Consider the following 15,732-nt stretch of genomic DNA (forward strand, 5'->3'; position numbering starts at 1 on the left):
GTCTATATCTTCAGACATTTTAGCTATCCTTTTAGACTTTGGGTTATCAGCAAATTATGTAGGCATGTAATTTGTACCATTGTCTAAGCCAGAGAAATATTAAACAGAACAGAGCCACTGATACATTGCCTGGGACATTTCACTAGACTTCCTTCTCTACATTTTCCTGGGGGTTCATTTGTGGTGTTACTATTTGAAGCTAGGTGAGTAGATGAGATTGCTAAGGAAGCAAGCATAAGTAGAGAGTAGATGAGGGCTAAGGAGATAGCCTTGGGGAAACCGAAACAGTAAGGAGACAGAATGAGAGAAAAGAAGTGCCGGTGAAGTGGATAGAAGTATCCCATCAGAGAGGATGGGAACCACGAGGGCCACGGGAGGACAAAGCAAATGGATGACTGCTCAGTTGTGTAGAGAAGTCAGGGAGATATTGGCTTAAGGAAAGTGGTAGATTTGGCAGCCACTTGGGACCTTTGAGAAGGCAGTTTCAGTAGAGTAGCAGGGAGGAAAGCAAGATTGCAGGGAAGGAGGCAGAGATGACAATTTTTTTAAAGTAGAGGTAGGGGGAAATAGTCCAAGCGTTAGTAAGGATAGAGGAAAATTTTTAGTGTGTTTGAGAGACCTACACGGATGAGAAGGAGCCTTTGGGGAGGATGGGATTGGAGATGCATGAAAGAAAGGATGATTGATGGAGAAGAGGATGAGCTAAGGGTGCAGATAGAGGAGACTGGTTTTCCTTTGAGAACTGGGGAGAGGGAGAAGGAAATGAAAATGGGTGATATCACCTATACCGCATAAAAATGAGATTCAGAATGTTATGAGTTGCTGCTGAGAGTATACTGATATTCTGATTAACATTATACGTTTTAAAATCTGGAGGTCTTATAAATGCTTGTATTTGTGTTAAACAGTCTGTTTTGTTGTTTTTTTTTTTTGGAAGAGAAAAAAGCTTCTGAAATCTGGTGGTTAATTCTTTCACCAAGGAAAGATTAAATTTGATGTGTATATTACTTGAAATTGGTTAGGGGCCAGTAGTGTCCTTAATTTCCATAATTGGAATCTCTTGTGAAAGTACTGGGAATTGTAATTAATAAAAGTTCTGGAAGATAATCCATTAGGGTACTTTGAAACCATAATTAATGGAAGCTGGGATGCTAAGAGTTTTAGATGAGGCTGAAGTCATGTTCTGTCTTCTGACCAGTTGATTGTCAGTAATAGTTGAGGGTTTGCTTTAATTTCCTTTGCTAGCTACACTCTTCTTTCCTATGTTTCATCATCCATCCACATGTATTAACACCTGAGCTTTATGAGATGATTGTGGGTCCAGAAAGTAACAGAAGTAAGAAAGACTTCAAAGCAGAGCCTCACTAACACAGTCTTCCAAACCCAGCTAATGCTTCCAGAATACAGTTTAGGTTATTAGATAATAATTAATGTGCATGTTAAAATAATTGCCTCTTTCCAACCTTAGGATACTAGGGCATATGTGTATTTGGGCTAAGGATTCATATGTAGTATTTATGATTTTTTTGTTTTTCTATAAGAAGTGACTACATATTATATTGGGCTTTGAATTCATTATTTTGGGGAAGTTTTTAGCAGTATTTTGTTACTATTTTCTGAGAAGCTAATGCAGTATTTGTAAATATTTGCTTACATATAGCTGATAGAAGTAACTATCATATATATATATATGTATATGTATATATGCATACTTGTATGTGTCTACATGATTATGTTAGGTTTTTAATTTATTATTTTTTGGGGGAAAATATTTTTAATAATAATTTGTTATTGGTTTCCAGAGAAACTCACAAGGGATTGGCATTTCCCTTGATAGTCTAGGGGGAAAAAGCATTAAAATCTGTTTCTCTTTTCTCTCTTGTAATGACAGATTATTAGGCATGACTCAATTATATAGTTTGTTCTATTAATAACTTATTGGTGTCTGAAGATACATATTGATGAGAAAGAGTTTCAGAACTTTAGATTTAATCTAGAGCCAAGTGTCATCCAATCCAATTCCTTCGTTTTGTAGACCAGGGAGCAGGATTAGAAAGGATAAGCAGCTTGCCCAACTTCCCTCAGCTAGTTAATGACAATGTCATGTTAGGACTTGACTGTCACGGATGCTAGGTCACGGCCTCGGGCTGCACATGTATTATTGTGCTCTCTTGATTAGGGACCTAACAACTTTACATTATGATGACGAACATGATTAGGATGTCTTGGAAGTAATTTTACTGAATGGAGAGTGATAGTAGAGTGGAAAGAAAAAGTCAGGCAGGAGTCAAGAACTTAGGAGAGGGGGCAGTGATCCTGAGTCTGGGGAGAAGGGGAGCCAACATACGTCAAATATACAGAGAATGTTCCTTTGTTGGCTTTGTTTTTTCTTAAATTCCATGTGGCAAATATATAGGTCAGGGAAGAAACCAAAGGTAATCATTCACCTGGCAAAGTGATTATTAAGTACTTTTTTCTTTGATATTAGCATCAGAAATATGTTGCTTATGTCATGGTCTGTGGCCTGCTGCAAGTAACACTATCATGAAGCTACCACAGTCTCCTTTACCTATTGTAATGTAGTAGAAATAGCTCCAAATTTTGAATCAGGTGAGCTGGATTCCAGTTCCAGTTCTGTCCCTTAACCCCTTTAAGCCTTATGTTCTAGTCTGGGCCTGACTTAGGCCAGAGCTCTGGTAGTTTCAGATCAGTATTGGAACGACACGAGACATTTGTAGATTGTTCAACAGTTAACAAAAGGAGATTTACTCAGCTGTAGCAGGAGTGTATAACAAGGATAAGCAGTGAGGACACCTTGAATCTGTTCAGCTGAATGAAGCTTCCTTGCCTGAGCTGCCCATCATTTTTCACCAGCCAAACATCAGCGCATGAGCCAGCAGGGAGTGGTGTCCACAACCTGAGCCTGAGCCAACCAAGTCCTGAGGATGGTCTGCATGCCTTTTGAGGAAAATTAGCCTGTTTTGCATAGGGCAAGGGGTTAGGCTATTATATCTACCCCACCTTAGCTTTCTCATTTGTAGAATGAGAATAATAACAGGCCAACCTGACAACATTGATTTAAGGAGCAAATGAGATAATCATGTGAGAAGTATTGGGGGACTGGGGAAGGATTAGTGTTCCAGTTTCCTCCCAAATGGGAAGAGAATGGATTCTTCAAACTCTGGGCCAGAGAGCTTGATTTGTTAACAAACAAAATTTTAGAATATATTTTTAATAAAATCATTAATAAACATCTGAAAAAGGAACCAGTGACCAAAGGGCATGCCACGCTAATTTCATTCCGTTTTATTGGCTGTTATTAGATTGGTAGATCAGAAGGATGCTGTATATACAGTTTGCCCAAATTTTACCAAAATATTGAAAAAGTCTCTTTTGCTATTCTTGTGAAAAAGATGGAGAAATATGGGCTAGATGGTAATATAGTTATTTTTGGAAAGTGTTGAATGACTGGTCTCAAAGGGTAGTCATTAATGGTTCATTGGCAACTTGCAAGTGAGTGTCTGTGCTTGTTCCTGTGCTGTTTAACATTTTTATCAATTAAAGGTGATAGATGGCATGCTTATCAAATTTGCAAGTAACCTAGTGTGCAGTCATCACAATGATATGTATAAATAGGAACATCTAGAGGATCTAAGTACACAAGACATCCTCTGTATGACAAAGGTGAATATTTCTGGTCAGAGTACATCTCCCTGCTTTCTGCCTTGCTTGATATTAATGCACAGTCATTCTTGTGTAATCTCTCTGTTTGCATTTATGAAGTAATCTATGATCTTAATATATGCACAAGAGACTCCTTGATTGACAAAAAGTCTTTTGCTTATTTTTGTAATCAATAAACACAACACTTTTTAGGCAATTGTGTGACTAAAGTCGTGTTCTTCTATAGAGAATTGTTTGGAAAAACCTACGTATTTTCATCAGGGATGTTGTTAATGTGCAAGCAACTAGATGATTATGATAAAGATTTTATAAAGATGAGAAATAAGAAATATGAGTTATTGATGTTCTCCCCATTACGTTGTGGTGTGTGTGTTAATATCACCTATAATTTTTTTTTCCAATTCTTTTAGTATATTCCCTTCTCTTAAATACCTTGTAAAACATTACCTTAAAATTTCTCCAGAGTGACCACCTGGGAATCCACTAAAGTAGATGTCGACAACATTTCAGAACTGGTATCACTTTTTCACTCTAATCTATGATTTTGATTCTAGTGATACTTTTTTTTTTCTTTTTATAAAGGCAACTATCTCAGTCTCTATAACTGGACAAGACTGTGGGTTTTCGAACTCCTAGTTTAGTCACCTTTTTGTTATGTAACTATTATTTTATTTAGTATTTTGCTTTTTGACAGACTGTTAAAGGCAATATTCACTTAATTTTAAAATTTATGTCTTCTCCATTCTGCTTCCTACCCACTCCCACCCCATCTGTGATTCCTTATTGAAAAGAAAAAGAAAAAAGTTCCATATCACTAAAGTTAGTCTAACAGTATATGGGCTGTTCCCAACCCATAGTCTACCACCTCTTCATTAATAAGAGTGGGAGAGGAGTTCGTTTTTTCCTGCCTTCTTTGGGAACAAGTTTGATCTGTATAATCCAACTCTGGCTTTAACTCTAATTTCTATTACTTATCACTAATAGTGTTTTTGACCTAAAAATATTTTGATCTAAGTAGGGTCTTTCTTTTTATTTTTGACATTCTTAGGGTATATATGTAGCAGTGGGATGTCTAGGTCAAAGACTTAACATAATTTCAAATTGCTTTCCAGCCTGCTCCATGAGCAGTGTCTTAGTGCATCTGTCTCTCCACAACTCCTCAAACATTGACTTTTCCCATCATTTTTCCTCTGTGCCAGTTTTTTGAGTGTGACGTAAAACACAAGTTGTTTTGATTTGCATTTTTCTTATTGCTAGTAGTTTGGAGTAATCTTTTATACAGTTGTTAATGGTTTGAAATTCTTTTGAGAACTTTTAATTCATATTCTTGTACCACATATCCATTGGAGGATACCTTGGTCTTAAATATTTTTGTAAATTTCTGGTGTATCTTAAATATCAGTGATATTTAGGACAAATTTTTTTTTTTCCAAATTAGCAGTTTCACTTCTTACCTTAGCTGCAATGATTTTGTTAAGGCAAAATCTTTTCAAACTCATTTAATTGAAATTATCTCTCTTTTGAGAGATATTGAGAGATAATTTGAAATTGTCTCTCTTTTTTGGTTTAGAATTCTTCCTCTGCCATCTCTTTAAAAGATATCTAAAGATGAGATCTCTTTGAAAGGAAGAACGTACACATATCCGTGTATATGTATACACACACATACACACTGCACAAGAACTATACACAGTTACTTCTAGCATTTCAAGAAGCCCTGTTTTTGTGGGTACTGTCTCAACTGATGGAAACCACAGCCTCTTTACCCCTTGGAAACATGGCTGAAAATTTCTTTCTTCTTGATAAGCAGTCTCTGAATTTAGCTGGTTTGTCCTTGGACAAAAGATATAAAATAATTCACATGTCGAAGGAGCCTGTCAGAACTTAGACTTAGCTGACATAACCCAGTGTCACTTGCATGGTACAGTGAGGCATCAGAAGAGGAACTCAGCTAATATATACAACTTTACACAACATTCCTGCGTCAAATATAACTTTTGTGAGTTCTTAAAAATATTTCTTTCCATTCAAATGAAGATGTTTAATTTTGATCCTCATTGTTCTTTTTTCTTTCCTTCACTTGTGTTTTATTCCTTCCTTATCTTCTCATTACTTGTACGGTGGTACCTGTAGTCACATTTTGGAAGAGCCATATTTGAGGGGAAATGAACCCTATGTTTATCCTAATGTGGTTTTTAATTGAAGAAACATTTACTGAATGCCTGCTGTGTGACAGGTACTATGTAAAGGTTTAGAATGCCAGGAGAAAAAATGAAATGTTCCCTACTCTCAAGCAGCTTGCATTTTACTCAGGAAATAAAGTGTCATCGTCATCATCATTACAACTCTTCGCATTACATAGTGCTTTAATGTGTACAAAATGCCATACATACATGGCCTCCCTTGAGCCTCACATCACATCTGAAGAGGAGGAGTTTTTGGAAGTGAGGGGTGGTCTGGACTTATTACTTTATCATTGTAGACAATTTGTGATATTGATCAACAACTGTTACGCAACCTGTAGTCTTAGGGAGTTGCCAGAGAAACTGTCACTTCTCTCTTATATTATCGCAGTGGATTATGATTGGTCTCATGGCCTCAAGTCTTTCCCCAGTTCAGTCTTTCCTCCATGGAGCCGCCAATGTGATTTTCTTAAGTACAGCTCTGGTCATGCCACCACGTTCCTCCTCATTAAATACCAGTGGCTCTCCCATGCCTCCAGGATAAAATGTAAACTCTGGCTCTTAAAGTCCTTCATAGCGTGGCCCTACCCTGTTTTTCCAGGGTCATCATACATGACCCCCTGCACTTTGTGCTCTAGCCAAACTTCTCTGTTTTTCATGTCTCCGCCTTTACATTGGCTGTTCCCCATTTCTGAAAGATACTTTCTCTACGTCATAGAATCTCCTTCAAAAAGTTGCCCATGTACCAATTTCTACATAACACCTTCCTTGTCACCCCAACTACAACTGCTCTTTCTACCAAACTGCCTTGCACTTAATGTGTGTTGTGTACCTATTTGTTTCTGTATACCTATGCATGTGCATGCATATTCTTTCTTCAGTAGAATGTAAACTCCTTGAGCAGATAATATTTCATTTTTCCCATTTATATCCCATTACCTAGCTCAGTGCCTAGCACATAATAGGAATTTAATAAATGAATATTTAGTGATCTCTCCTTTTCAGGTTTCCTAGGACTCTACTTCAATTGATCAATCTACAAGTCAATAATAATTTATTAAATTCCGATTATATACTGGGCACTGAGCTAGGCAATGAGATATAAATCCCTGTGCATTAGGCCCAAGGTCATGTATCCTGTAAAGAATGAGAACCAAGTCCTCCTGATTTTCAGAGTCAATGCCCCTGCCAACATATCACTTTTTCTTTTTTCTTTTTAACTCAGAAAAATAATTTACTTGTTAATAACTGACCAGGCACTATGGTGAGATACAAAAGAAGATAGACGTGGCCCTCATGATGGAAATATACATATACACACACATATGTATGTATGTATATCTGTCTGGCTAGTTATCTGTCTCTGTCTCTGTATGTACCTTTATGACTTTGGGTGAGTTATTTACCTCTGGGTCTCAGTTTTTTTCATCTGAAAAATGAGAGAATTGGAGTAGATGGTATCTCAGTTTCCTTCTAGCTCTGTACCAATGACCTTTGACTTTGCCAAATTTTTTGATAGTACCCAACCTTTTTATGTTTAACACAGTGTTTAATTTTGTTTCCAACTCCTAAATTCTGTAATACTGAAAAATGAATAACTTAAAGGTAAGTTAATTCTAATTATTCTTAGGTATCAAGACTAGAGAAAGATAAAGAAGAGATACACAACCAACTCCTTAACGTTGATCCCACAAGAGATAGCAAACGAGTGGAGAAGCTTGTCCGAGAAAAGGCCCAGTTGTGTCAGAAATTGAAAGGCTTGGAGGCTGAAGTGACAGAGTTACGAGCAGAGAAAGAGAATTGTGGCATCCAGGCTGAAAACGTCCAAAGGATTCAGGTGCGCCAGCTGGCCGAGATGCAGGCCGCCATCAGGTCCCTGGAGGTGAGTTGATTTTAATTGTTTCCCTGTAGGTTATACCATATGTGCTTAAAGCGCACTTGAAAATATTTTACTTTTGAGAGCATGCATGTTTGTTAGACTCACAGATATATGCTGACTCATATGTGGGTTCCTAAGTGCACCTGTTTTGTTTAGATCAGACTGAACTTACTGATTCAAAGACAACAGTTTTCCATTGTTAGACAAGAATTGTTGACTCTATGAATCAACAAGGTACCCCTCTGAGGTGAATTTGTTTCTCTTGCTACAGAGTATATTTGTTAAACTAGAAGAGATGATTTACTAAATGGTGCCTCTCTCTTTCCCTCCCCTTCTTTTCCCTTCCCTTCCCCTACCTTCTCCATTTCACTCTGAAGCTCATAGATTGGACCACAATAGGTTCCTGCCCAAGCTTCATGTAATGGCTATATTTTGGGCCCTCCTGGCTCAGAGTGAATGCCACTGTTAACTGTTTCTCTTTTGAAGACCAATCCTGAGGGTCTTTCCCTCCCAGTTCGATTTTTAAATTTTTTTTCTAATTAAAGGGGCCATCCCTTGACTCATTTCTTAAAGAGGACTATTTGCTGAATGGGCGTTACTTCAGTCAAAGTGAGAACCTGAAAAGGCCTTAGTCTAAAAGGGCCAGGGTCTCCCATTGTATCCTGGGCCATCTCCAGTCTTCCTGATGAATATCAGGCCACTGGACTCAGATGGCTCTGGAGGAGAAAGTGAGGCTGGTGACCTTGCACAGCCCTCCCTCACTCAAATCGACATCAACTGCAAGTCGTGTCATCATTTTCCTGATGTCATAGTCCTCTTTGAAAACGAAGGACAAAACACAACCCTTCGTTCACGCTATTCTCTTTTACAAACCCAACGTGCCAGCCAAATTGGACTCCTATTAGCTTTTTTCAAAATTAACAGTCTCTTTCCTCCCAGTGCCCTTTCCACATGAGAGAAAAAAATCAAAACAAAACTCTTTTAACATATTCTTAGTTAAGCAAAACAAAGCCCCACATTGACAATGTCTACAAATTATGTGTGTCCTAATCTGGGTAGGTACCGTGCTCCGTCATCAGTCCTCTGAAGTCATGGGTGGTCATTGTGTAGGTCAGAGTTTTTAGTTTTTCCACATTGTTCATCTTCACCATGTTGTTATTGTAAAAATTGTTCTCCTAATGAGTTGACTTGAATTTACTCCCACATGTCCATCCCCATGGCACTCTGGCAGCAGAAGACTTTCTGAATGCCTAGTTTCATTCATGCCACTTGTTGCTGCTTGACTTTTAGTGACTCTTCATCTGTAGCAGTTGAGTTTAGGAATGAATATCATTGGAGCTTACAGTGGGAGGCTTCTCACTGAAGTGGTGATGGAGGACCCAGAGGGTCAAAGAAGATGAAGGACCACAATTTATGCCAGTGCTTAAGTGGCTCATTCAATGGAATTTAGCAACCAGTTCAACAAAAATGTATTAATTAGGCAGTTACGATGTGCCAGATGCTGAGTGGAGGAAGATACAGAACAGTGGAGTTATAGTCCTTCCTTCAGAACATGATCAGAGAAGCAACCTTTCCTACCAAGCCTTCCTCCCCTTGTTTTTTCTTAGCTGTGGATGGGAACAAAGGTACCATATATAATTTGAATTTGTTTGTTGGATATATACTTTACCACTTAATTTTAATTACCTAGAAACATTTCATTAGATACCATTGAGCAATGAGATATATGAAGGAAGCTAATTTTCAGTATGTCCAAATGAAGTTTACCCATTATAGGACCCAAGTTTTTTTTTGTTTTTTTTTTCAGTGTAGACAGCTGAAGTTTATTTGGTTTCAGTGGCACTCTAGGGCCTAGAGTTTAGGCTGTGACCTCCAGACGTGGGCTGGGAGTTGGGGGGAGTGTTCTGGGAGTCCCCATCTCTGAGCACATGAGAAGCTGCATGGAGTCTGCTCCTGCCATCCTTAGGGGAGGAGTCCCCGTCCCAGACACTCTCTGGGCCACTGGCATGGGGAAACACAGTGGGACACACCCCAAGGGCTGCAATGGCCCAGTCGCTCCTGGACACATCAGTCCCATCCCTCTCCCCGGCTCCCGGGGGCCACAACCACATAGCTTTGCACTCCCTGCCTCCTGCCCTGAGGCCAGGGGAAGGGTGGACAGTGATTCCCTGAGACAGGTTCAGGTGCCCCCTAAACCAGCCAGTTACAGTGTCGAGCCCCAATGGGGAAGAGGGGCAAAGAGATGGCTCCAGAGGTCCCCTAGAGACTGGAGAGGCAGGGGTGACCCAAGCTCCCCTCTGGACTCCCTTCAGTCCAGTGTTAAGGCTTCAAGTGCAGCGTAGTGTTCCAGGGGAGGTTTAATCCCCATCTTGTGCCCCTCGCCTCTTAAAAGAAGGGCCACCTTAGAGAACTGAGAGCCTCTGGAAGAAACTGAAGCAGCTAGGAAAGGGTCCCAGCTCCTAGAGACTGCTCAGCCCCTTCCAGAGGGACTAGGGGGATAGTGGGCAGGGGCCATCAGCCACTAGGATATAGTGGTCTTTTGGGGATCTGGCCCCTTTCTCCTTTACCACTGTATTCAGTGGCTCCTGGAGAGGGCCCCCCTCTTATTGAAGGTCCCCCTTGGGGGCATCCACCTCCCCAGGGCCAGCTCCCTAAAAGACTCTGAGAATCTCCCACCTCACTGTGGGTATGCCATACCCCCCTCACTCAGGGGCTCCCCTCTGGTTCTGTGGCTCCCCAAGGAGCCTGGCCCCCCATGTCTTTGGTCTGGGCTCTCCTGTTCTGGGGGGACTCTGGGCCAAAAGGGTTGAAGGGTGGGGGGTCCCAGAAGTGGTCTGAGTCTGGGAACAGGTTCCAGGGAGCTCAACGTGGGGCAGGCTGTGGAGATGGAAGCGGGGATGGGGCAGTGAATACAAAACTCCAGGGGTCATTGAGGCTCCGGGGGGGGTGAAGACCGAGACCTGCCGATGAGACCCAGTGTTGGGGATGGGGGGGGGGGGCGTGCAGAACAGAAGGCCCCAGGAGTGGGGGAGACAGACCCACCCTGCCACCCTGTGTTGCCTCCGTTTGGTGGGGGCTCCCAGGTCAAGCATTGGGGGGCTGGGAGGTGTCTCAGCATCTCAGCTCAGCAGAGAGGTTGGGGCATCTGGAGTTTTGGGAGAGAAGCGAATGAGGGGAGAGGGGGGTGATGACAATGCCTCCTCAAGGGTGGTGTCTCCCTTGTCCCAGGCCCCGCTGCTGGCCTGCTGCAGGTCCCAGCCCAGCCCCAGAGAGGCTAACAGAGCTGTCCCCCTAAGCAGGGCATGCTGGATGATCTTGGGAGTCCCGCTCTGGTCTGAGGGGCCCGATCGCTGTGGTTCCTTGGGCTCTGGGGGGTGGATGTCACCATTGAGTGTGGGGGGGTGTGGGTGGAGACCCCAGGAGGGATGAGTCATTGGAGTCCAGGTACCAGGTTGTCTCATCCATTCGGGACCGCCTCCTCCCATTCTGAGCCTCCCCTGGCTTAGGGGACCCAGGTCCCTAGGCCCAGTAGGGCCAGCACTCCCCATTTCCTGGGTCTTCCAAGCGTCGTGGGGATTGGCGACCCCAAACCTGCCCTGTGTCTGCAGCTTCCAAATGGATGGCCCTGAAGTGTGGGAAAGTGGGTGAGTCCCCGGCTCCGACCTCAAAGAAGGTTTTCCTCCAGTCCAAGCCTGGATAGGCCTGCACCGTGGTCCAGAGCCTGAAGCCGAGAGGTGTGCTGATCCTCCGCTGCCGTCACACACCTGCAACTTGCTACGCTTGAAGGTGCCCTGGGCGTGGCCGCATGCAGCTGCTCTCGATCCACTTGCAGCAGGAGCAGGGTCAGCTCTCGCTCGAACACCTCCAGCTCCCACTGCGCCAGCAGGTGCTCATGCTGGTGCAGCTGCTCAGCCTGGGAGCCCTGCCCCGTGCCGCCCTGGTCAGCTCCTCCTCGCGGCTGAGCAGCTCCTGGGCCCAGTTTGTTTTTTTAACTTAGCAATCATGTGTGAAAGTATCTCTGAAACACAGGTACTGCCTTCTTAAACAGAACATACAAAACATAAGGGTTCCAGTTCTGTCTCATCTGCTCTCACCTTAAGAAAGTTACTTTCTGTCTCTGGATCTTTTTCCCCTCATCTCTAAAATGAGAGAATTGAACTAGGTTATCTCTGAAGTGCACTTGCTGCTCCCGTTCTTTTGGACCTCCCAATAATCTTGCCATTTCTTGATGAATAAGGGTATTCTTTGTATTTATCATTTCGATGAAAAGAGCCCTGGACTTGGAGGCAAAAGGTAGATTCTGGAACCAGGCCACTGGCTAGTTCCTTATCTCTTCACTTACCTCAGTTTCTTTAACTATGAAGTGCGCAGTGGTTAAACTGCCTATCTTATGGGGTCGTTTTGGGTACATTGCTTTGTAAACCATAAAACTAGAAACCTCAGTTATTCCTGGGGTTTGAAACAGTCAAATTGTGAAAAACTGTCCTCAGTTACTTTAGGGGTATGTCGTTCCTTTGCCCTTATACTAAAAACCAAACAAAAAAATCCTGAGAACCAAAGCAAACACCAGGCTGCTTTGCTTTTCATATACATTTCCTTTCTGCTAGGATTTTAGCTCCTGTTTCTTGTTACCTCCTCTTCCTGCCCCCTTTCTAACTCACTGCTTCTAGTTTGCTGTGCGGTTCCAAACCAGATAGCAAACTTTATTACGATTCTTTGTAAACTATTAAAAGTAAAGTATCTTTGAAACATTTATTTTGATTGCTCTGGGATCTCTTCCAATATATACTAGTTATTGACTGTGTTTTGGATGGTTGGATAGATGATACTATGTTATTACAATAAAGAAGCTTTATCTCTTGGTTTCTGTTACTTATATACATAGGTATATGTGAATGTATATAATTGCTTAAGAAAAGCTTTTTGTAATATTTGTTACGTCTGCATTTTGTTATTTGTTGTTTGTATCATACAAACACACATTCTTCACTTGGATTTGTTGTATTTTAGGTCAATTATGAAAAAGGAATAAAGATTAAACCTTAAAATATAATTTTGTTTTAACTAAAGGCAGAAAAACAGTCAGCCAAGCTTCACTATGATCGAGTGGAAAAAGAACTACAATCAACTAATGAGCAAAACACCCTTTTAATTAGTAAACTGCACAAGGCTGAAAGAGAAGTCACTGCATTGACCAGTAAAGTAAGAGCCGTTTTTCATTCTAAAATATCCTTTAAGTAGATATTTTCAGATTGAAGAAAAAGTCATTCACCTGTCTTTGAATTGTTCTGTGAGGCTGCAAATGCAGTAAAAATTCTTTTGCTGCTGTAGAATGGGAAAGTGATCTTTGTAAATAGAACAGTATATAGTGTGTTGTAAGCAAGCTCCAACTACATTCTCCATTCTCTGTATGTATTTTTATTCTTTCAAATAATATAATGACTTAAGTGCCTTGTGAGCAATTTTCAGACAAAAGTTTTCTACTTATTTGTAAAATATGCTTCGAGATAGAAAAACAAAAAAATGTATCTTTCTGTGAGGCTTTTTTCTCCTTAAAATAATTTTCTCCTAACAAATAATGTGAATAATGTAAATAATACAAAGGTAAGATTAGACATACATACCTGAAACTTGAGAGAATAAATGAAAATTGGGAATTAATGATAAAAGCATAGAATTACGGAATTAAAAGGGCCTATCCATGAACAAAAATCCTCTTTACCATATCCAGGGTAAACGTGGTGCAGTGGAAAAAATGCTGGATTTCAGTTAGAGGACATATCTGAATCCCAGCTCTCCTACTTACTATCTGGTGGCCTTTACAAATACAATTTTAGCTTCAGCTTGCTTGTCTGTAAAATTAAAGGTTTGGACTAGATGAGAGGTATCAAAACAGCAGGGACATTCAGCGCACAATACTCCAGAAGAAGATTAAAACAATATGATTGGGAAATATTTAACCAAATAAATAAAAATACAGTAGGACAGAGATAATGTTTAAATGTGCTTTTCTAAGTCACCATGTAGGCCCAAGGAATCCTTATGTATGGGTTTAAGGTCCCTATTTTTGAGTTTGATACCACTTAGATAATCCCCTACAGTTCTAAATCTGTAACCCTATCATCTAACTTTCTTGAAAAATTAGCCTATTCCACATTTTTCTATCTCATTAGGAAGATTTTCTTTTAATTATGACAAAATCTGCCTCTCTGCAGCCATTATGTCTTCTCTCTTCACTTTTCTCTCTTTACCTTACTCACAAGCCTTTTCTTTTCTGCACCCTAAACATCCTTAATTTCTTAAAGAGATCCTCATATATCATTTTCTCTAATTTCTTTCCTCTCTTGGGCATCCTTCTCTCCTGGACATGCTCCACATTGTTAATATTTTTCCTAAGATGTGATGCCTGGCACTGAACACAAAGGTGGTCTGACCAGGCAGAGTACAGCATCTTGTTTTATTCTTGTTTTTTATTCTCTTTCTAATGCATCCTAAGACAGTATTAGCAATTTTGGTTTGCCATTATTACATGATTGAATCCTTGAATTTTCAGTCCATTTAAACTTTTAGCTCTTTTTTGTACAGATAGTGTTCGGTTTTTATTCTAGACTTAAACACCAAATAAAATGAGAATGTCCATGTACAGAATAGGACAGAAAGAAGATAATATATGAAACCATGAATTTCTGTTACATAGAGTTTTGTTACACACAGCCTGCTAAGGAACTGTTGGTTATTCCCTCCCACTCCCCAGTCATGTACATGTGCAATTAATTCTTTGAACTTAAGTGTAGGACTTCACCTTTACTCATATTAAATTTTATCTTTGTAGATGTCTTTTGAGATCTTTTTGTATCTTGACCCTGTCATCCAAAATGTTAGCAGTCTCTCATAGCTCAGTGTAATCTTCAGATGTGATAAGTAGGTCATTTTTGCCTTCTTTCACGTCACTGACAAAAGTATTGAACATCACATGGCTAAATACAGTTCTCCCTTATGTTCTACCAAAGGTAATTTTCTGTTGAATTGTTTGTTAATGTTGAGTCCAGTTATTCAAATAGTTTCAGATACAACTCCATTACACTATCTTCTAGACTACATACCTTCATTTTGTGCCTTGATGATGTCTTCTGTGGCTTCTCCTTGATGTGTCAGTATAGTAATCCCATTGGAAGGGAATGGCGTTTGTATGCCACTCTGGCCTATTCCTGATGAAACCAAGCTATGTGAGTCTGCTGATCTTTTGTAAAGGCTCATGAGCAAACAAATTCGCATGTCAAAGGGTAGAATGTAAAAAGGAGTCAAAACCTATGATTGGGGGACAGGCTTGGGGAGGAGAAGGGAGGCGATGGAGTGGAAACAGTGCTTCAATTACAGAAAATTAGTGTTCAGCAAATTCTTTGTCTTTCATTATGTTCTTCTGAAGAGGGAGGTAGGACTCAAAGAGAGGAAAAAGCACAAGATAACAGGATTGAAATCTGAAGAGATTCAAGTAATATGAATAAACTTTTTTGAACTTTTAGAGTGGCAGAATACGAGAATCTTTCCATTGGTATTAGAGCAGGCCTCCACAACCTGCAGCCCACCAAAGGATTTTGCGTGGCCCATGAAAAATGTACAGGAAAACATCCTCTGCATTTTTCACGAAGATTTTTTGCAGGCTACCTGAAATCCTTTGGCGTGTCTGTGGGCCATGAGCAGCCCATGGGCTGCAAGTTGTGCAGGCCTGGATTATGGTATAAACTAAACATTAATACACATATATAGGAAATGAATGGCAATAATAGCTAGAAATAATTACCCAAGAATTAAGAAATGTATGATTCTGGTCACTCAGATTTGCATGGTAGCCTTAACTGTCAGTTCAGTTGGCTAATGAGTACAAATGTGGTGAGTTCAATCTCCTTGTGATCCAGAATGAGCATCATAAGGAGGGAACTCTTTCTGGGACCCCAAGCCCAACAAGTCATCCTCCAAAATCAGTGC

General features: G+C 40.6%; 1 protein-coding gene across 4 annotated transcripts in view; it reads left to right on the forward strand.

Annotated features, from left to right (window-relative positions):
- Positions 1-15,732, forward strand: part of CEP83 (centrosomal protein 83) — a 120,659-nt gene that overhangs the window by 75,182 nt on the left and 29,745 nt on the right. For all 4 annotated transcript variants that reach the window (XM_036761802.1, XM_036761800.1, XM_036761804.1 and 1 more), the window contains 2 exons: positions 7,498-7,749; positions 12,817-12,948. In XM_036761802.1, the coding sequence (XP_036617697.1) occupies positions 7,498-7,749; positions 12,817-12,948 (384 nt within the window). The remainder of the gene's footprint in view (positions 1-7,497; positions 7,750-12,816; positions 12,949-15,732) is intronic.

The sequence above is a fragment of the Trichosurus vulpecula genome, chromosome 5 (genome assembly GCF_011100635.1).
Source record: "Trichosurus vulpecula isolate mTriVul1 chromosome 5, mTriVul1.pri, whole genome shotgun sequence".
Classification (NCBI taxonomy): domain Eukaryota; kingdom Metazoa; phylum Chordata; class Mammalia; order Diprotodontia; family Phalangeridae; genus Trichosurus; species Trichosurus vulpecula.